Raw genomic sequence first — 23,493 nt, forward strand, 5'->3', positions numbered from 1 at the left:
TTCTCCACATCCAATCAATCAGCAAGTCCTGTCAGCTCTGCTTCCGAAGACCGCCAACCTGTGTGTGCTCTCTGGGTCTTGTATATTCACCTAATCATCATCCTCTCCCTTCTGTCCTACCATACCAGACCCCTGCCTGGTCTGCCTGCTGCTTCTCTTGCTCCGCTAAAGTCCATCCCTACCACAGCAGCCTAAGTTATCTTTTTAGAGCATAAAAAAGATCATGTGGCTCCCTTGTTTCAAACTCTAATTGCTTCCCGCTAGGCTTAAAGCAAAAAATGAATCTCTCGCCTGCCTGGCAGAGCCCTCCATCATCTGGTTCTTCTCGTGCCTGCAAACCGATCCCTTCTGGCACCCCCTCTCCTTCCCTGGATGGCTTACATTACTTCCATCATCAGAGCTCATGGAGCTCACCCTGCCCCCTTGCCTTTGCTGTTCCTCTGCCAGGAACCCTCTTTCCTCTGATCTTCACACAGATGGTTCCTTCTTCATTCTAATCTTAACTTGCAGTCACCTCCTCAAGGAAGCCTTCCTTGGTTTCCCACTCCAAAGGAGCTACCTAGTCACCCTTTATCACATCACCCTAAATTAATTCTCTGGAGAACACTTAATCACAATCTAATATTTTCTTATTTATTATTTTTAATTAATTTATTTAGCATTTATTTTTCTTCACTGGGATATTATTCTCTTACTCTTCTATCGCCAGTGTGTAGAACAGAGCCTGTCAAAGAATAAGTGCTTAATAAGTATTTTTTGAATGGATGACTAGATAAATACTAGTAAATGTCATGGCCAAAGCCATTCAGTAATGGTTTCACCCTATATTACACTGACATAACCAGTTTCAATTTAAGTATAACTTTTACTACATTATCTCATGTGATCTTTGTAGGAAGCTCTGGGAAAATCATGGAAAGGGAATCAAAGGACCTGGCTGCCATGAAGCTGCTTTCTGTCTGATGCCAGAAAAAGGAACAGCAGGTTAGAGGTTCAACACTTTTCTTGCAGCAGGGCCGCTGAGCCCAAGCAAAGGTCTGACACATGCGATGAGGACCCACCCACTTTCCAAGCTTTTATTCGCATGGTTGATCTGCATCATCCTGTTTTTTAGCTGAAAGACCTGGGAAGAGTTTAATGAATGGAGGGTGGAGACTTAGGGAGAAATGTAATGTGGGGGGTGTTGTCCAAGACACTGGGGGAGGCCTAGTAGGGCCTGAGCCCCTAGTGGAGTGAGACCAGAGCCAGGAGCTGAGCAGCTGTTTGGACAAAAGCATGTTGGCTCCTCTGACACAGCAGAGCAGCCTTGAAACTCAAAATATAAAAATTGGCACAGGGTGGGGTGAGGGTGTTGTCCCTTCCTCTGAATGTGGTGTGACCACAGCATGAGTAGGAATGGCAGGAAATACAGAGCTCTGTGACATTTTGCAGGTGGGGCAGGGGCCAAGGGACACTTTTGTGGCACTGGAAGACAGGCCTTGAGTGAGGGCAGTGTCATAAGGAAAATTTTCATGAGGGACATTGCAATGTTTCACTTTCAGCGGTGCCAGTGTCTCAGTCCACTAAATGAATCTCCAGGCCACCTGAGGGTTCTGCAAAGCCTAGGCACCCAAAAGCTCATGGAGGTCCCAGCCAGCAGCTCAGGCCCTGGGCAAGGTGAGGCGGAGGCAGAGTCCTGGGCCTTACACAGAGGGATTCTCACGCAGGGCATCAGCAGAGCGGCAGTTTCAAATGACAAACAAGTCATGAACCTCCCAAACCTACGGATGGTTTCTGAGCATACTTGATACATCCTGTGGACTCACCCCAAATAAGCAGAGACTTTGAGAGAAGTGAGGCATGGAGGGCCAGAGTTATGCAAGTGGTACAATCAGCTTGCAAAATTTGAGTGAAAATATGATCTAATCAGCCCCCACAGGCTGATGAGGCCTGGAGACATTACAGCCCTGCCAAGAAGGCTCAGTAAACAGGTTCAGACCTACTCAGCTGGGAAGCAATTAAGTACTGATGCCAAGTGAAGGGGGGTGGGGCAAAGGCAAGGATGGGCAGAACAATGGCCCCGTTGTGGACCCAGGCCTCCATGGGCTTCTGCGGTGGCGCCCTCGGCCTGCTGGTCACACTGCTTCTGCACTTAAATAGGCATAATTAATTAACAGAAGCTAATTGTAATCACTTCTGCCTTAGGGGTACATTCTACAGAAACTTACAAAATATGGGAAAGAGTTTCCTGCCCTGCAATGACACAGTAACCCCAACAAAAAGGAGTCCTAGATTCTCAAAAAATCTATGGCAAAAGGGTTTCATTTAGATTGGGTCTGTAATGTTATCTATTATGAAGTTAAATATAAACATATGCAATTGTCTTTCACATCACCAACAGAGAAATTTAGCTGTTTATTGGGGACAGAGACTGTAACTTACACATTCTTACATCCTCAAAAGCCTCCTGGGATCTTGTGCATAGTAGGTGCTTAGTATCTGTTATGTCAAAGAATAGAATTCCAAAGAGAAACAAGTGTGTTCTTTCTGACGTGGGAGCTCATCTTTGGAGGTGAAACCCTGATGTGTGGTGTTTAGAGGGTGCATTCCTAGTGACCGAAGAGAATCAGGTCCTTTCCCATTAATGCTCCCAGGAAACATAAAACAATTCTACTTAAATAGAGTTGAATTCCAGGTAAAACAAGAAGTTAATGAAACAATTCTACCTCTTGCAGTGGTCTAGCTGCTCCCACTCTAGAAAAGATCCGCATGTTTGGTTTCATCCTGTTGATTGGAGAGCTCTGTGTGTGTGTATGGATGGCTGCGGTCTGCGGGATGTGTGCGCCCATGTGCGGTTGTGTGCTTGCTAAACAGAAGGAGAGAAACCATCACAATCACGGTGAGCACTGAAAATGCCACTGCTAAGCAAATAGAATAAAAGTTTGTCAATGGAAAGGACAGAGACTTAAAAGCTGACTCAAAAGCAATGAGATATGGCCATAGTCAAAAGAAGCCCTGGGTCAGTGCGTGGTTAGGGGGAGGCTGGCGCTGTGACTGAGCTGGATGAAAATGTTCTCAGGGCAGGCAGATGTCTGCTGTGGCAGAGTAAGGAACTCACAACCAAACCTCATTTACCCCTCCGTAGAGGGGCCTCCCTGGAGCCACTCAGCAGACCAGCTAGTCACACTGGTCCCATGTGGAATGCAAGTAGCTTCACCACCACCAGCTCTGGGAAGTCTGCTTGTCTTAGAGCTGACTTCACAAATGGATCTCCCAGGGATTTTCAGGTGAACTAAAAGGCCCTGGGATTGCAGCATCTTGGGACTATTTGGTGTACAGTAATCATTACTGTTGCATCACTACAGCTGCTGTGACCAGGAAGGCAATGTATGCTTTAGGAAATGTGTCAGTTCTTAAAGGATAGCCCACCTTTCCGAGAATTCAGTCTGCCCCAAGACTCTGACTTCAAATTCATATGATGCATGGCAGCCACACCTCCAGGTTTCCTAGAATACCCTTCAGATATCCTGCTCCCTTATTCCGTGAAGACCTCATAGGTAGCCCTTGTCAGGGCTTGGTGCTTGCTTAGGGCTGGGAATATATCACCACCCTAGTTAGATAGCAAAACCAGGGTTGTTTCCATCAACAGCTGCTTCTGAAAGGATGGTGACTCATAGGTCCCCACCACCTTCAGAGCTGAAAGTGAGTCATCAAGGAGATAAGAGATTGCTGTCCAGGACCTCAGAGCCTGGGTTTAGGAATGAAAGGACCCAGTCAGACAGGACAGGGACAAGCCAGAAGTCCTTAACCACTCTCCCTGAGCTGAGCCATGTTAAGCCTTAAATTTAATCCATTTTTTTCTCCCACTACTTTTCATTTTTATTTATTACTACCCATTGAGCCAGAAGCAGAATGGTCAAAACATTTCCAGTGACGCTGAATTTTTAGGGTATTTACAGTCAGACTGGAAGCAGCAGGAAGTGGGATTTATAGATTTGCAGAACCAGGCAGGCAATCTCCCAAGCCTCAGCTTTTGGACTTGTTTTTAATTAAATAAATGTTCAAGATTTAATGGGACATGATCTCTGGAAGCCTGGAGGGTCTCCCAATAAACTGAGATAAGATCCTTAACCCAAAGTCATTTGCATCCCCTAGAGAACACTGACAGGTGGGCGTTCTGGCGAGTGGGAAGGATGATTGCAGAGAGAAGTAAATCCCTGGGAGGTCAGCGAGGACTTGGCAGTGTGGAGGATGCTGTCACATCTACTATGAGAAGGAAAAGGTTCTTGCGGCGTGATGAGCTATTTCAGTAATGGCGGGGCGGTAGCCATCAATGATAAAAAGCATGGCCGCTTCTGCTTGAATTCTACTCCCAGCTTCTTATCCATAACGGCTGACCTTAGATAGGTTACTTGTACTCCCTTAGCGAAGTTTCCATGCTTTTAGGTTAGAAATAATAATAGTACCTCCAACAAAGATCACCGTAAGCAAACCTCAAATGGCTGCTAATTTAAGAGCCTTGTCTGCATCCATCAAACCACAGTGCTCCTCTTCTCCAAACTCTCTAATGATTTCCTGTCTCATTGAGAGGAGAGCCCAAGTGCTTCTAGGGCCTTCTGTTTGCCCACTAGTTCTCTCATCTTCACCACTCTCCCCATACCCACAGCTCCGATCCCACTGGACGGCTTGCAGTTCCCGGCACACAGAGCAGCCTGCCATGCGCCTGCCTCTACTTGTTCCCTCGTCCTGAAATGCCCCCTGGCCCCATGTAGGCTCCTCCTTTAGAGTTATTTGTGATACAATGTCACCTCCTTAGAGGGAATCACCCTGACAACACTGGATAAAATAGCCAACGCCTCCCCCAACACTCCCTGAATATTTGATGAGTGAGAAACAGCTGTCGTTATGTGTTTGTCTCCAAAGTCTCCGAGGTTTGTAGGTGCACCCGCAAAGACAGTTAGCATCTGTCATCCTGAGTCCCGACTGATCCAGATTCCTCACTCACAAGGCTGCAGGAACCTCTCTGCTGCCACCCATCCTGGCTGGAGCGGGCAGAGTTTCCACCAAGGGTGCAGGCTGCCTTCAGTGAAACCTTGCAGTTCACAGGGACCAGAAGAGTCCTGGGTGCCAAGCGGAGAGGAAAAGAGCCCCTTTCCCAGCATCTTCTCACATGCAAGTTATCCACATCGTCACTGGGCCTCGAGACAGTTCATTGACCACGCCTCCCTCACTGAGGTTTATTGAGCAGTTTTTACTTCCTTTAGCCATCTGCCCCTTGACCAGAGTTCAGAGTCCTCCAAGCTAGACAAGAGTGAAGAACAACCGGTCCCGCCATCTTCCCTACTTTGTTCCCTCCTCCAGTAGCTTCTTCCCCAATCCCTCTCCAAAAATAAAGAAAAAAAAAAAAAGCTGTGTGCATCTAGTTTGTAGAGACACCAACAGACGCAAACAGATGTCAAGAGCAGGGCCATGCGGGCGAGGAAGGAGGTAGTCCAAGTAGACTACTAGTGCTCATGTGGTGCCTTTATGCAAGTTCGTAAAGAAGGTGTCCTTGTGTCAAGACACTGTACTTCTGTCTCCTAGAAACTGTCACATTAAATAGACAAATCCACGATGTCAACAATGAGAGTTGTGTTTACCCAGGTGCCTCACTATGCATGTTATCTCAATTAAGTTAGCACTTTTATCTCTGCGCCTGACATGCTGTGGGGCAACTTTGGCTCATTCCATTAATAGTGTCCATCGACATCAGGGTGCAGTAAACAATCTGACCCTTCTCACATTCTTAGTGTTTGCAGACAATTTACCTTCCCAGCCTCTCTCTTAATCTGTGAAATCGGAGCAAGAGCAATATGAGTGGCAAGAGGGTCCTACCTGGTTCCCAGGCCACCCCAATTACCTTCCAGGCATCAGCCGATCATCTTGCACAGAGCCAGTTAGAGTAAAAGAGAGGGGAATGAGGCTGAGGGCAGGATAGGGTTAGGCCTAGTACTAGGACTAGTGTTTTCCCTCTCACCCATGCTCTGCTGAGGAGGCAGCGGAGGAAAGTTTAGGTCACACTGCCTGGAAGCTGGAGAGGGAGCGGCTCGCCTACCCTCTCATTCCACTATACCCAGCCTCACCCATAGCACAGCCCACTTCAGACCTTCAGGAGACCCCCAAGCCTGGAAACTGGCAGCTGAGAGGAAAGACTGTTTGCATTGCTCTGTTTTGTTTTGTTTGAAGAAGGGCACTCCAGCTACAGGGCTAAGTGAAACCACATTACCCTGGGATGGCTTTACTCAATGGAGGACCGAGATTTAAAGCCTCCGTTTGTTTGTTTCTCAAACAAACAAGCCAAACACGGGCACTCCAGACAGATCCCACTGACTGCTCACTCCTGCCAGGCTCGTTCCCACCCCAGACCACCCAGCTGTCCACACTAGTGCTCCATTTTTCTCTGTCTGATGCTGTCAGGAGGTGCTGAGTGGAGAGAACTTTCAGCAGAAGCTTTAAAGTGGTTTCTAGAATGCAAAGTCCTGAACTCATGACATGGCAGATGTGGGCCCAGCACGGCTGATTGAGCCGTCTCTGGTCCCAGGCTTGGCTGCACTGATGATGCCGTCTCTACCACCTGAGTCCCTGGGCCTTCTACCCTGCACCCAGAGAACAGGGGAAAGAGCGGTTTGCCAAGTGATGGTGCACACTGAGACACAAAGGAGAGGAGACCATGAAAGTGAGCAAGACGACGAGACTCAAAATGAAGCTGTGATAAGACCAGTTATGACCAGGGCTCTGGAGTGAAAAGGAGGTCTCAATCCTGATTAGAATCCAATTATTATCAGTAAGACATTGGGCAAGTTACTTAATCTCTCTTAATATGAAGCATCGACTACCTTATTTATGGAAAGAAAGGAATAATATTTACCTCACTGTACCAATCAGGGTCACAGTAGGAGACAGAAATGACACCAGTTATTTTAATCGAAGGCATTAAATAAAGGTTGTTGACAGGATACAAAGTTGTTAACTAGGCAACAGAAAGTGTAAAATGATACGTCTAAGGCATCACTAAGATAGCAACAGGAAGAGGTAGCTACCCCCTTGGGGCTGGGAGAGAAAACAAGGGAAGGATCTAAAATTACTATAATTTAGAAACTTAAGGAGGGTTCCCTCAGGGTTGGGACTCACGCCTCTGAGGAGGGCACTGGGGTCTCTTAGTGGGCACGATGAAGCTGGTTCTGTGAGTGTTGAGAAAACAACAAACTGGATTTGACTGTGCTGCTGGAATGAGCTCCACTGCCAGGACGAGGAGGCGTTGCTGGGGAGACACGAGAACAGGAAGCAGACAAGAAGCAGCAGGTCCCTTCTCCCGCCCTCAGGCTTGCAGCCTCCTTCTATTGGCCCTGTTGGCAGAGCCAAGCATGAAGCAGCTGGCAAAGCAGAAATGTGGTTTGCAGAGCCCCAGTTTCAGCATCACAAAGCAGGGGATAGAGGACTGGATCTGGAGTTCAGAGACATTAATTTAACAACTGGCCCATTTACAGTTAGGATTAAATGAAAGAATGTGTATAAAATGCTTAGCACAGTGCCAGGCACATAGTAGATGCTAAATAACTATCATCATCATCATCATCATCATCACCATCATCATCACCGTCATTATGATAGATAAATGGGCTTGGCAATCAGATGGAGCATAAAACGGGCTCTGTAATGGATCGATTGTGAGAGTTAAGATTAATTTCTGGATTCTTTTTCGGATGGTTCACGGATTTCAGGTATAATGTAAGGGACAAAAGTGCTATCAAAAAGTAGGAAGTCTGTAAATTAATCATATGAATTTGATCTCTAAAATATCCATCCCTCTTCATTCCCATGGCCCTGCACTAGATCAGATCCAGATTCATTAATCCCCTTCTCCCACCTCCAGTCCATCTAAATCATTGCTACAAGTCCAATAGTCATTCCTATTGACTGCTGTCATCTTATTAGACTCTCATCACCTGTCGATCAAAAGCCAAATTCCTGTGAGTAACATTTAACACTCAATGGTCTGGATTGGGAGCTGCAGAAATGCTAATTTCCATTGGATCTAATGAGGCCCTTTCCATACTAGGTTTACATTAGGAAGGCGAGGGGTGGCAAAGAAGTTAGCTAGACCTGAAACTTAAGAAATCTCTCTTCAGAAGCCCTAATGTCACCTCTAATTCAGAATGTCAAGAAAAGGATTAATGATCCCGTTGCCTCCCACCTACCTCTTAACCTTTAAGGTCCTCATCACTGCTAAGACAATGTCCTCTTGCCCTGAGCTCATGAAGTGCTACTTTCTTCTTCCTCATTAAAGTACCAACTCCTTTCTCTCTCTTCGCTTTCTTTAATAGAGTCTTCTTTTACAGTTATCTGTATCAGTCAGCTAAGTAAGGCTAAAATAAGCTGTGGTAACAAATAACTCCAAAATCTCGGTGAGTTACAATGACAATTCTTATTTCTTATACATGTAAATGTCAACTCTGGGTGAATGACAGATTTACTTCACTCCCTTTTCACTCCAGTATCTAGGCTTATGGAGCAACTAGGAATATTACTAGTTTCATGGCAGGGGGAAAAGAGAAGACAGTGGGACCTTGAAGTATCTCTCGAAGCTTCTGTTTGGAAGTAGCATGTATCATTTCCACCCATATTTTATTGGCCAAAGATAGCCACATGACTCTTTCTGAGTTTAGTAAGGTGAAATATATAATATTCCTTACATTAGGGAATTGCAAGTCATACAACCAAGCTTGACATCAGTGGTTATGAATGCATAAAATGAATACTTTGATCAATGAAACAATCTACCACGCCATCCTAGTCAAGGATTCTATCACCTCACACGTGGATTATTAAAGCCCAGGGGATGATGAATTCTAATTTAACCTGTCCTCAAGGGAAGTGTTCCTACAGATTTTTTTGGTGTCCCTGCCTCTAGGCTCTCAGTATTATATTAACAGTGCAGTAGCTGCCATGATATTATTCCCTAAATGCTATTATTATCTTGCTCATGACAATAATATGTCATTCTCTTGCTTAGAACCTTCAGCAGCTCCCTATTGACAATCAATTCAAATTTAAATTCTGCAGCCTGGCATTCAAGGCTTCCATCAACTTGTCCTCTCTTTCAAGTCCAACTGCGTCTTAGCCTCAACTCCTCAGATCCAGCCAGAGGTCATGTTTTTCTTCATAACTACGCTAAGGTTTTGATTGATATTAATCTTTCCTTGTGCTTTTTATTGGCTCCTCTCCCACTTTCTTTTCCAAGTAGTTTATGTCCTTTAATTTCTTTAAGTGTTTCGAATGTCCTTGAATAACTTTTCTCCACTCTCTACACTCCACGAAATTCAGAATTAGAGCTTGATGCTCTTGTTTTTATTTTCTGCTTCTAGAATTATTGTGTATTGCTGTGAGAAAAGACCTTGGAGATTTTCTATACTATGCACATTACCTCTTTTGAATTTAGGTATGAGAAAATTGAGCCCTAGAAAAGAATGAGAAGAAAAGTCACTAATTTATGGATAGGCTAAGTTGGGAGAATTAAGTCTTTTAGATCCTCGTTATTATTTTTTTCTTGTATCAATTTGCCCCTTTTAATTTATATTTATTCCTTGAGCTAGATAATAATCTGTTTTAGGGCAAGGATGCCTCATTATATTATCTGTCATACAAGACCCTTGACATATGTTATTTCTAATTCTAACAACAGCCTTGCAAGGCATCAGTTATTCTTGTTTTACCAATGGGAAGACTAATGGTTAGATAAGTCAAGGACCCCAGACCAAATAATCAATAAATGGCAAAACTAGGATTTTTTGAATGTTTACTGTGTGCTCGAAGTTGTGCTAGTCTCAAAGAAATTAAAATATAATTTACTTAAAAAATAAATGCCATGACTTCAACATAGTTCATAATAAATCTTTAATGAGTAATATATCCAGGGCTATGGGAATTTATGTAGGACAGGCATTGTGGCCAAGGTACTGAAAAAAAGAATGGACTTGAGCTTGGAAATTAAGGAAGCACAGGATATGTATAATCTAAGTAGATGCAGTGAGTGGGTGTAGCCATTTACACTAAGGATAAAGGAGTGAGCAGAAACTGATAAAAATGGGTTGTTGGGAAATGGGGAAAACCCTGTTTTGTAAAAGCCATAGTTTTGACAGGGATGTCATACTCAGAAAATAGAAGGTTTGAATGTCAGGTATTTGGGGTTTATTCTGTGGGTTATGAGGAATCACCAAAGATGGCTCACCTATAAAAGTGGTGTTTTAGCCAGTTATATAATATGTGAGTGGAGGAAAAAGAAGTGGGAGAGGAGAGACTACTTAAAGATCTCAAAAAATGCATTAAAGACTACTCTGGAAGTGAGAAGTCTGACATGGAGGTGGGCAGGTTTTAAGGGTATGAAAATCCTATTATTGGTGCAAGAATTATTTCTGCTGTTTGCGGAGGTGGGAGTTGGAAAAGCGAAATGTTAATGTTTTTGTCCAAAAGCAGACAATTCTGCTTTCCTGAAAACATATATGAAAGTTAAGGGTACAACAGCTAATCAAAATTGAGATGGGGGGAGGGAGATTGTGTTCCCAGAGAGTTAAAAAGCATTATACCACCAATTCCGTCCAACCCTTTTCATGGTCTTCAGTGGTACACTTCTTATTCATGTTTTTTAATTTTGTTCTTTTCTCTCATAAATAAATCCACAGTTCAATGAGCATCCACAAGAGGCTAAATGTGTGCTGCTTTCAACCTAATGGTTTCTAAGTTTAAGATACCTCTTCTCATAAATAGTTTCAGTATCTTTTTTTTATATGCAATTATTTGAAAAACTAAAATGAGCCATATTTATTTAACAAAATATTTAATTTATTGACTGAGTGTGAATTACCACAAGTAATCTAAGTTATGTTAAAACTACAATGAGGGTAAAAAAAAATTGGTTAGTTGAATAAAATTTGGATTTATGACATATGCATAAATCAATGCATTAATCATATGCATAAAATTCCTTAAATCTTCCTTTAAAACCTTTTTATTTCTCACCCTGAAATTATGGTTGAGATTCTTCTCTGGCCTTTCCCAAAACTCAGGGTCCCTACTAATTTTGGGGTTCAGGAAGATCTGGAAGTAATGGCCTAACCAACCTCAATGGTAGTCAAAAGTTGACCACATAACTCTTAAATGCTATACCTTATTCTGGAAACCCCAGATCATGCTCATTTTACTCCTCATGGTGCCAATCTGTACATTTAGTTGAGGTGATCCAGGAACAATTACGTGGCCTACATCTGTATGTCTGATATCTCAAACTCATTTCAGGGATAAAAGTATGAGGACAATTTTGATGGGTCTTCGAAAGACTTCATAGAGAAAGGCTTTTCAGATGTCATGACTAGTTCCTTTCCTTACTTATAAGTTCTGAACTTTCTTGGTTTGGCATGGACCTCTTTAGTTTAATGTCTCTAAAATAAAATGTGATTAGAAAGAAAGCGATTATATTGAAACAGTTATCAAAATATCAAAAAATAAATTTATGTTATAGCAACACATGTGCCTTTTTATTAACACTTTAAATAACAAAGTCCAGTGGCAGGTCTAATGACTATTGTGATTTGACACAATTACAAGTGCTGACAACGTTTTGAGATATCTGTAATAAGTATAAAGTGATATGAAAAATATGTGTGATTTCTATTGGTGAGAGTTACAGATACTGCTTCTATGACAGTTTGCAATCCACATTTATAATGGAAGGAAACATTTAATTTCAGTCTGGGATTAGAGTAAATGAAGATGTAATATATTTCTCCTTCTGAGGTCACAGACCTTACTGCCCCCGCCCCCGGTTCTATCAATAGATAGACCTCAGGTTAAGAACATGTATATTAAAGAATTATTTCTAAGTAAAACATAAACTATCAATGCTCATTGGAGATCACATAGACACCTACTCAGGCCGTGTGGAGGTGACCCACTATTACTTTGGGAAGCTGCCCATCGAGCCTGCTCACCACTGTAACTAGCACCTAGCATCATGCCTAGCATTGTGAGCAGATATTCGAGGCAAAGCTATCGATAGACAGTATGAAAAAAAGATTGAAGAGAAAATGGGATAAGGTTGGACTCTGATCACTAAAGGCTCTTCCTGCTGCACCTACATTCTGAGACTCAATGGCTTTCTGACAAATACAGAAAGAATGCACTGAAGCCAGTTCAAAGTCCTATGGCTGACAGGAAGAGACTGCCAGAGACAGTGCAGGCGGGGAGTGGAGCAGTCATGCAGTGCAATGGGGGTTGAATGAGGTGGGGTTGAAAGCTCTGCACTGAGTTGTAACTCTGTCCTTGAAGTAAAGATCCAGATCATATAATGGGGGCACTGCAACCGGTGACCACAGAGGGTAACCAAGGGGCAGAGAAACAGCTGAGGCTGCCCAGCTGTTTTTTTTTTTTTGGCTGTGTGTCTATCAAGATGGGCAACGAATAGGAAATTCATTCATCAGGACCCCAGCTCATAATTCTCTTGATGAGGAGATCATTTGTAAGCTTAAAGACCTTTTGTATTTCTGACAAGTATTGTTAGCTGAAACTGTTGACTGAAGATGTTTTCTACCCATACCACCTCAAAAAGAAATATGAGAGACTGAATTCACATAGCCTTGTTAAGTTCCTGGCAGGACTAAGTGTAGGAAACTAAGACTATAATATAAAGCAATTGTTATGTGAATAATAGTTGTATAAACTATACACAGTTGAATACTTTTATTTCAGGTGAGACATTTACCCAAGTTAACCCTTTTGTATCAAAGGCCTCATGCTGTACAAAAGAGTAATAACAAAAACGGCTGTCGTGTTTTTAAACATGCCTACCCTGTGTTGGATACCTGTGCAATTTCAATTTACTTAATCCTCACAACAACCCTGTGTGCATTACTAGCCCCTGTAGTGGGTTGAATGGTGTCCTACTGAAAGATATGTCCATCTGGAGCATGTGAATGTGAGCTTATTGGGAAAAAGGTCTTTGCAGATGTAATTAAGTTCAGGATCTTGAGATGAGATTATCCTGAATTATTGGGTGGGCCCTGAATCCAACAACAATTGTCCTTATAAGAAAAGAAGACCCAGACAAAGAGACAACACAGAAGAGAAGGCCATGTGAAGACAATGCATTGGAATAAAATGTCTACAAAAGAAGTCGGTGTCCTAGAAGTGTATCTGATGCCAAGGATTAAGCAAGGGGCAGGGAAGGGATTCTCCTCAGAGCCTTAAGAAGGACCCAACCCTACAAACACCTTCATTTCAAAGTTCTGGCCCCTCGAACTCTGAGAGAACAAATTTCTGTTGTTTTAAGCTACCTGTGTTCCCTCCAAGATTTACCCAAGTCTCTGAGAATCAGAGAACTATTGCCCTATTATTGAAAACTGTCTATATGACTATGGCCAGTCACTAACTGTGGGGGGCAGGGGGACCTGGGTCAGGTATGCTCACTAGTCTGCTACTCTGTTACTTGAACTGATAAATAACAAGATATTCGACTTGAAATAATACTATTAGGGTAAGAATAATTTAGTATAAAAGTTAACCACATGCCTGGAATCAGATTTCCTGAACCTGAGGCCAACATTTCCACATAGTAACTATGAGACCATAGTTACTTATTTAACCTCTCTCTGTGACATATTTTTTTTCTCTTTTGTATACTGGGGAGAATTCAAGAGGAGCCCAAGGAGATGTGACAACAAATGTAATGTTGTTTCCTAGATGGAATTCTTTAACAGTAAAAGGACATTAGGTAAAAACTAAAGAAAGCTAAATAATGTATAGACTTTAAATAATAATAATAATGATGATGATGATGATGATGTATCAATATTGATTTATTATTTGTAACAAATGTACCCAACTGATGTAAGATGTTACTAATGGGATATAATAAGGAATATTGGGTATGGGGCATATGAGAATTCTCTGTACTAATCTAAAACTTTTAAAATATTGAGTTAAATATTTTTAAGTGGGGAAAAATATCAGTACCTTACCGCACAGTGTGATAGAGATTTAGAACAGTGCCTTGTATGCTGTAAGAGCCTTGTTTGCTGTTATTGTTTTAGGGCTATTTCAGGACCAAGGAATTTGTAGTTGCAATGTTCCATGAAACAGGATAAATAATTTTTTTCAAAAGTAAGATGATGCTCTATTTGTAGAGTACAGTTGTACGAAATTTTGTTGTAAGTGTGGTTTTTCTCACTTCAAAGCTAGATAAATCCAAATAAAGTCACTAAACACTCTTTCATACCTTGGTATTTCTTGATTTTTAGATTTTCAAACTTTGCCATCCATTGTGCTACTTGCATGCAGTTCAAATGAATAATCTAGCTTGTTCATCTGAGATACGTGGGGGGGGGGGACTTGCAAATGTAGCTTTGAAACATGTCCTCATGCTTTTTAAAAAATCTGCTACTGGGCTCAATTTTTTAGAAACGCCCATATCATAGTTTACTCTTTCCTTGGAAAAATCAAGCAGAATGAGTTACAGTGACTTTCTTTGCTATTTTGGCATCCCACACAGTAGGCAAATTGCCTGGTTTTATATAATTACTTAGATTATCATCTCAATGAAAGACTAACACTTTTATTGTTAGAGGATGACGTAAAATCGATCACTGCAAGAAGTGAAGTTTTTCAAGAGAAGAGATCCAGATTCAAGCAGATTGTTCTTGCCTTGCCTGAATCCCTGTATCCTAAGAGCTTGAGAAAGTAGGAAAGAAAACAAGTTTGGAGCCAAAATGTTGCACACTTTCTCACCTGAAGAGATGCTTCTTACTCAAGGAAGAGAATGATACTGTCTTAAGAGGATTACTCTTCTAGACCTTCTGGAAGCAAGACAGGTTGGTCGATAGATAGGTGGGTGAGAGCTTGAGGATGGGCCGTTGTACCAACAAGAAACAAGCAAAGGGCAGACTCAAGTAGCAGTGGGGTCCCCTGCCCAGGGGAGAGTGTGTCATAGCAATGGACAGCAGAGCTTGGAATTCATTTCACAAGGAAGGTCAGCCTGGATCATTCAGCTCTAGTACTATCTTGGCTTTCTAAGTAACCAAGGTCAAGGTGTGGGTCTGAGATTAAAGAGTATAATGAGTCATCACCACCCCAAGTGCTTTATCTGAACTATCATTTAAACAGACCTGTTCTCTGGACTTCCCTAAAGAGAATTTTCTCTAGGAAAATCCGTCTTGAAAGATCTTTGAATTGTATAATGCATTCAAAATGCACTGGGGAAACAAATGAATTCACGCCTGGATTTTCTTAAGAAATCTTGCCATAATTTTTAAATTTGATTCTTGGTCTCCTTGACAGCAGGCTAGGTGAAATCTCATAAAACTTTCAGTGTATCTATTTTCCCTTCTGGCACTGCTGAGATTATGTTAGGTGGAAATGGATCCAGGGATGCTAATAAATAAGTTAAAAAAAAAAAAAAGCTTTCTCTAAGAGAATACATTTTTTGTTTAATTGTTAAACAAAGGTACCCAATTTTCTTCACTGTGGGGCTTCTTAAAGTGTTTAATAGGTTAATGTGCATTGTGATTTTCTGATAGGGGACATTAATAGTGTGTATTAACTATACTAGGAACATTTCATGATCAGAGCAAGGATTAATAGCTCTCTTCAGAACACAGTTTTGGAAATAGCATCGACACATTATTATTATATAAAGTCCATACTTTATTCAGTGCACTTCCTCGAGTGACATACCTAAAAATAAATAATTCCGTTGGTTGAGTTAACATTTAAATTCTGTCTTCCTAATCCTGATGGCCTAAAGTTTAGGTCCTAAACTATTTCAAAATTAATTTAAACTGTACAATAAATGCCCAATAACCCACCAAGGTCTGGACTGAGCCAGGGCTGACAACTGTATTTTCCATGCTATTGGGCATTACTCTATTGATACACAAGATATAATATCATCAATATAGAAGGGATTATTTGTCAAAAGAAAAAAAATTTCCCCCAATATTTGTAACTAATGGCAACTTTTTTCTATCAAAAAAACTTTCATTATATATGTTTTGATTGTAATTTTTAAACTCTATGGTATGAAGAAAATTATTCACTACTTTAGTAGATGTTGAAACTACTATTGAGCCATTAGCTGCACTGTGTACTGTTTGAAGAAACCCTGTTACGCTCTCCTCAGCTACCAGGCATTGGGAAGGGACGATATGCAAGCACAGCTTCACTCAGAGTAGTTCTGAGACAACAGGTTACAGGATAGGCAGGCTGTTTTCATACTCCCTCAAACAAGTCTCTCACACTGACAACTCATTGGAGCCACTTTTTTGTCTGAGAGTAATTATGGCCAAATATATATAGATTCATTACTTCTGTTGTATAAAAATCAACATATCATCTTTAGTTAGATACCAGTTGAATTTGCTTTTAAAAATTTTCTTCTCTTCCATTTCTTGAGACGTCACCAGTAGAATGACATTTTGAATAGCTTGTGAGAATAATTTACTGCTTCACCTTTTTAACAATTAGTGTGTTCACATCATGCTCAATCCTTTTCCCTGTTTGATTTTGTGTAAATTGACTGATAAGATTCAGTGAGTGGGTATCAGGAGCAATCAGAAAAGTCCATAAAATGGTAGGTGAAAGTAATAAATCCTCTGCATTTCTCCTCAGAAATAGTCTTCAGACATAATTATTGGCCATCATTTCTTTAGCTTTTTCAAGAATAATAACCTTCTCTACTGCTGCATCTGTAAGGTCAAAAGAAGTCTGGAATCCTTTCATTTTGCAAGGATTCTTTTAAAAAGTAAAATATACCCATCTTGTCTACTTTCTTACAGTGGCTTTATAAGGAACAAATTTTTTAAAAAATCTGTTAGGGGACACCCTTTTGCTACTGAAACTGACCAGACAGTCTCCCAGCGCAGCTACAGAGGGCCATAGGACCATGGGGGATTTCCCAGGTTTCCTTTTGCCTCCAAATGCCAATCATGGAGGATTCCAGAACAGAGATGCCAGCTAATTGGACTTTCACTGGACTGAAGGAATGTTAACAACACAAACATGTAGACTGTCTCACCATAGAGCACTTGCCTGCGTAGTTTGAACTTTCTTGTTCTGCCACAGAACACCTCTTACACAGTTACAACTCCACATAACTCCGCAGAACATTAGAGTTGACTAGATCTCACTGTGACTCTTACAATGGGCAGATATTATACAATGTCTCTCTGACGTGCCTGGAGAAACCCGAGGGTGATGGTGGGGTTATCAAGTAGGGGCCTTCGTTACTCTTAGAGTCATCCCTGAGCCCTAGGAGCAATCCATCTGTAAACTCTGTCTATCTTGGAAGTATATCTACTTCCAGCTACTTCTTGCTACCTTCCTTTTTCAAGCCTTCATTGTCTCTGTCCTCAGCTGCTGAAATAGCCTCCAATCCGTCTCCCTGCTTCCAACCTTGCTGCTTCTACAGTATATTCAGAGTGATTCTTTCAAAATGTAAGCTACAGCTCATCCTACCAAAACCCACAAAAACTTCTCTTCTCACTCAGAATACAAATCCAGAGCCCTGAACATGGCCCAAGAGGCTCTCCTGACGAGTTCCCTTCACTCCCTTGCCTGTCTGGCCTGTCCCCTGTCACCTCCTTGCTCATCCACTCCCTCCACTCCAGCCTCACCAACTACTTTGCTTGTCCCCAAACATTCCCACTGCGGACGTTGTACTTGCTCTTCCTCAGAGAGCAATGTGATTCCCTCCCCTGCTTCCCTAGGATGCTGCCTGATGCCACCTTATCAGAGGCTTCTCTACCCCCTCTCCACCTTGTTCACTCACTGACTTCTTATCATTCTGTATTTTTCTTAGCATGTACAACTTCCCGACATCTTTATTTGCTTAGGTGTTTATTTTCTGTCTCTCCCACAGGAATGTAAGCTCCATGAGGCAGAGGCTCTGGTGATTTTAATCAAAACTCTGTTCCCGGAATAGTGCCTGGGACATTGATGAATGAGTGAGTGAATGCATGAATGAATGGATGAATGAATGAATGAATGAAGCAGAGTCAATTTTTACTAGTAATGTCATTACCCATTGTAGTCCCAGAAGTAAGAGAAAGTGTTCATCCAAAAAAAAAAAAAAGGTTACGACCACGAAACCCTAACCCATGGTTAGACTGCTTGAAAATATCTCTTTTTTAAAAAAAAGGATAAAATAATGCTTAGCAGTTTTGCAAGCTGGGAATGAGCTAATCCCCTGCAATCAATATTTCCGTGTGTTCCCACCAACTTCCTGCCACAGCATACCTCTTGCTTCTTAGGTAAGGAAATAGGGGCATAACGAGAGAGTCTAGTTCTCAAAGTCAAGTCTGAATAAATTCACATTCACTGATACTTTAAGGAAAATCTCATTTTTGGATTTATTCCACACACTGAAGGACAGAAGTAGCTCAGTTCTTTTAGACTTTAATTTCCAAAACCTGAGGTGAGTTTCTCAAGCAGTCCTAACATATGAGATTTGTGTCAGACTTGCCAAATGAGAACTGTCTTCCTTTAACTAACAGTGTGACTATGAGCGTCAAAGTGCAGAGGGTGACAGCGTCTGGAGGAATAGGAGTTAATACTGAGTCATCTCCCGGCCACAGGAAATGCCCGTGACCGCCCTCTCCTGGACTCAGCCCGAGGCCTGGCTCCCTGACCAGCGGTGTCTGTCACCTTGCCCCGAAGGGCAGCATGTTTAGTTTCAAGTTTGTTTTTAAGTGATTTATTCTGGATTTAAATCAGAGCAGGCATAAAAAAGGATCGTATGATCTTTTATCACATTTCCGTCTCATTTTGGGTGGTGAATGAATGATCGAAAGAATGAACAAGAAACCGAAAGGGCAGACAGCTAGATACAGAGCCGGAGCTGGAACAAGGGGCCTAGAGATTGAGAGACAAATGTATTTAAAGTCTCCTTGGTCAATTTCATTTCTGCTGACAGCTGCCTTATGATTCTGCTAACACTGGTGTCTACCGGGAGGCAGTTTGCGCGGTAACGCAGTGCTCGGGCTGGAGGGAGTAGTCGGTTTGGAGGGCTCTGCGGCCTGCGCCGCGGTGCGATCTGGGGCAGGTTCAGTGGCTTGCGGAGCCTCCCTTTTATCATCTAGCATATGGAGGTAAAATAGTCCCTACTTCATAAGGCTATTGTAAGATTAAACAGGGCAATACTAATAAATGTTTAACAGCGCCTGGCATACGAAAAGTGCTCAATAAAATTAACTGCAATAAACAAGAATCCTGAGTGAATTCAGAGTGGGGTGGAGAGGGTTACCATGAAATGGGGAAAGACTCAGTGAGGGTCCCTAGGTTGCACAGATGCCTGTGAGTGACTGGGAGCTGCAGCCACCTCCAGGTGGGGACCGGAAGCCAGGTTACCATTGTTCCCAACAGTAATATTTCTAGGTAATATTTCTGGTGAGTTGTCTAAGGTGATATCAAGAAGAAAGGGCTTGGAATCCCCAAAGCTTCAGTAATTTTTTGTCATGGAGTTTTTTTTTTTTCTTTCTCATTTCAAATAAATATAGACTTCTATACCTAATTCATTTCCAATTTGCATTCCTTTCCTTAAAGAGGGGCCCCTAAATCATAGAATCTTCGAGCCCCAGAAACTCTGGATTCATCCAGACAGGTATAATTAAATCTTCACTACAATCCTGAAAAGTCGGTATTATTACTATCTCACAGTGTTAACTAAAGTGCTGAGAAAGAAATGCTATCACCAAGGACACATAGTAGGAACTGGCAGGGCTGCAGTTAGAAACCAGGTCTCTCCACATAAAAAAAACTAAAGTCTTCCCAATACGCCTGACTTCCTCCAGAGCATCCTGGCATCATGACCTGAGCTCCAGACTCGAACAGATATTTTCACATCCACCTTTATAATAGCGCTGTTCACAATAGTTAAAAGGTGAAAACAACCCAAAAGTCCATCAATGGATGAATAGATAAACAAAATGTGGTATATCCATACAATGAAATATTATATAGCCTTAAAAAGGAATAAAATTCTGATACATGCTACAATGTGAATGAACCTTGAAAAAAAAATGCTTAGTGAAATAAATCAGACACAGTAGCTTTCTTGTATGAATCTACTTATATGAGTTAGCTAGAATGGTCAAATTCATAGAGATAAAAAGCAGAATGAATGGTGGTTGTCAGGGTCCAGAGAAATGAGAAATGTGAAACAAAGGTATCACTTCCAGATTCTGTGCATACCCAGCCATAGCATCTGTGATCAGCCCGCCATGCAGTGCATATCACGGAATTACATCAGGGCCAGACCCAAAGGCAAAGTATCCATTTTCATTGTCTTCTTTTAGCTGCTCACTCAGAAATGTTTTCATGGAAAGACAACTGCAGGTGGACTTGTCACCAGTACCTGAAATAAAGCAGGAAAACTCAACAAGGCCATTCCAGGAGCTGGCTGTCATTACTAAGATCCTCAGGGTTTGAACTGGCTCCCAGCCAGGTTGACTCACTGTTTACTCTCCCAGGAGTGTTTTGAGGTGTGCTGGGGCTGGCCCAGCTGTGCCCTAGATTCTCTGATGTGAATGAGTGGTTAGGCCCAAGAAACACCAAGCCAACACAGTGAATAAGATGGTTTGATATGGCTTCCTGAAGTCAAGGCTCCACTGAAGACAGCACATTACTAAATCTCAGAAGTATAGGCCAGTTGAAGAGCAGAGCACAGGAGGTGCTGCCTTCTTGGCTGTGAGGTGCTCTGTTAGTGCACCTTCCCCAGCTCAGACTTTTGAAGAGGGTCAGACTCTCAAATGGATGGTAGATTTCTATCCCATGAGCCTGAGCGGTCTGTCTAAAAATGTAGGATCTCTTATTGTTAAGGTATATAAAGTCTACCTCGACCACCCACAAGTGATGGGAATCTGTTGTAAAAATACACAATGCTCTCTAAAAGACAGGATGCTGGGGAAATCCAGGAAGAGCTAGGCCTCAGAGAGATCTGATCTGGAAGGGCATTTTGAATCCATGGCAGTTCTCGGCCTGGGCCATGATCTGTCTCCTCAACAGAGGGAGTTTGTGGGTCCAACTCTAGCGTTCCTCAGTTCAAATGACTCAGGAGCCCTTCTCTGCTGCATTTACAATTGATGCTTTCAACCCACCACCCCATCTACTCCTCACAGCTTTTCTGTGCCTCGGCTTCTGTCTCCTCATGGCTGCTGTTCCCCCGAATAGGCTCGCTCCTGAAGCATCATATCCCCTTCAACCTCGTGTCCTCTCTGCCAGGTTCAGCTCCAATGATAAAACCCCTGATTGATGTTCGTACCTTCCAGTTCAAGTTCCACAGGTATGCAGAAACAGAGGTGATTAATCTGGTTGGCTTAGCTGAGGGGACACATTTTTTTATTTGGACCCTTGAGGGAGGGGATGGCCAGCTCCTGGAACAGCAGGGGCATGGATGGGTACTTTCCAGGAGAGGGCGCCAGGCACCACATCTTCAAGAAGCAAGACTGTTTCCCCTCTGCTGGTATAAATTCTCCAGCGTGATGCCAAGGTGAAACAGAATAGGTGAATGTTTGCTTGTAGCATTGTTTTATTACTATTTTCTCTTAAATTCAGCTGCTTTTCTCCAGCCTGCATTTTAAGCCTTTTCCCAGCTTTCATCACAACCCAAATAGGGGAGACCTCTCCTCTCTTCTAATTGCATTATGTACTTTCTAAAACCATTTATTCATTTACTTATCTATTTACTTAATACATATGGAGTACCTGTTTTGTAACAGGGAAAATGCTAGACAATGAAGACATAAAATTTATCCATTTACTTGATAAATATTAATTAAATATTTACGAAGTATCAAGCATTATGCTACTTACTGGAAATATAAAGATAACTAAGGCAGTCCCCGCCTGATACCAAGGAAGAATTCAGTAAATGTTTGTTGAATAAATAAATGCCTTAAAAGACCTCACAGCCTAATGGGAGAGAGAGGCTAAGCTTTAGGCAATTACAAACAGTTAAAAGGGCTATCTTGGGGAAAGTTCCTTAGAAAAGAGGCCTGAAGACACCAAAAATGTCTGCCTGTGGGAAGTACCAGTAAAGCCTACACTGAGACCCGAACTGTGAGTTGTTAGCCCAGTGAGAGGAGTGAAAAGGAGGTAGGGGCAGCACGTATGGCAGGTACACAGGCTTGGAAACAAGGGCGGGGCTGCAACTGGAGACGGAGAGCAAATGAAGCAGCGCAGTTAGGACTTCAGGGACTGGATGGAAGTCTGTACATGGAATAGTAGAGGGTCCTAGATTTAAACACAGGCTCACACTGAATGTCTGGAGTTCCCTTAGGACCTTGTTGCTGCTGCCTGTGTCCAGTGGCAAAGGGGCACGGTGTATACCACTCCCATTCACATCCCACTGCCAAGAGCTAAGTCACTGGGGCTCTCTTAACTGCAGTACAGGATGGAAGAGATTTTGATGGCAGCTAGAACCCCAGAGAAAAGTTTCTAGGGAGTGAGCAGATGGAGAATTGTGCAGGCATACCTGATTCCAGTTCGTCCAAAGTGCCTGATGATAGCTTCCAGGGTGGACGGTGGACACACAGACAACTCAGGACCCGAGGAAACCTCTGGAGGCCAGGGTAGCACTGGTTAGTCCAAGGCATTTCAGGAAGTCTTGTGGGATGCAAGATCTCATCTTCCAAAGTGAGATTTGAAAAGTGCATGTTCAGTCTATAGGAAAAGGGGAATTTCAAGTAGGAGATTGTCCAGAACTGTGGAGGGCTTGAAATTTTACTTGCAAGCTAACAAATTAGATTGTCACGGATTCATAGGTACCTACAGAGACATGAGATGCCTGGGTCAGAAATAAAGGACTTTATAATTCATAGCAATAACAGTGGCCGAAGGGCCAGCATTTTCTTCCACCAGTTTCCCAAGGCCAATTGTCACAGGGTGACACAAATGGGAAGAGATGACACTTGCACATGTGGTGGGCTGTATTACAAGAGAAACTCTGAGCTTAGGGAAGCTAAATCTTTTATAATGGATAGTAAACATATCCGCTCCTGGTTATGGAGGGTGACATGTTATCTTCCCAGGCTGTAAGCAAATCTGCTTAATCTGGAGAGAGGCACGATCTCTATCTTCAAAGGCTGTGCACTTTACAAACATCCTTGAAAAGATAATCCAGAACAAAGGTAGTCAATGCCTTTGCTTGCAAGATGTGCAGAAATGTGAGAGATACTTTGAGAACTGTCTTCCAACAAAGATAGTTTCCTTTTTATCAGGAAGGAGTATTCTTTAGATAGCAGTTTTCTTTACCTGATTCTTTTCCTCCTGACTTCTAGGTATTGGCAGGCCCTAAGACTCAATCCTCAGAGATCATCCCCTCCTTGAGGATTTCATTCAGCCTCATCTTTAAATGTCATCAGCATCAAATCCATGCTGATGATCTTACCTTTTTTTTTTCTTTTTAGGCCAGACAACCTTTGGTTGACCTCAGAG

The 23,493-nt window shown here is 42.3% G+C and overlaps 1 protein-coding gene across 10 annotated transcripts in view; it reads left to right on the forward strand.

The window, feature by feature from the left end:
• ITGB6 (integrin subunit beta 6) overlaps nt 1-23,493 on the forward strand; it is a 119,237-nt gene that overhangs the window by 24,127 nt on the left and 71,617 nt on the right. For 3 of the 10 annotated variants that reach the window (XM_016152797.2, XM_016152801.2, XM_036236515.1), the window contains exon 2: nt 896-984. The exons of the other annotated variants lie outside the window; for them this stretch is intronic. In XM_016152797.2, the coding sequence (XP_016008283.1) occupies nt 896-984 (89 nt within the window). The remainder of the gene's footprint in view (nt 1-895; nt 985-23,493) is intronic. 10 annotated transcript variants of the gene reach the window in all.

This window comes from Rousettus aegyptiacus, unplaced genomic scaffold (genome assembly GCF_014176215.1).
Source record: "Rousettus aegyptiacus isolate mRouAeg1 unplaced genomic scaffold, mRouAeg1.p scaffold_m13_p_2, whole genome shotgun sequence".
Taxonomy (NCBI): Eukaryota; Metazoa; Chordata; class Mammalia; order Chiroptera; family Pteropodidae; genus Rousettus; species Rousettus aegyptiacus.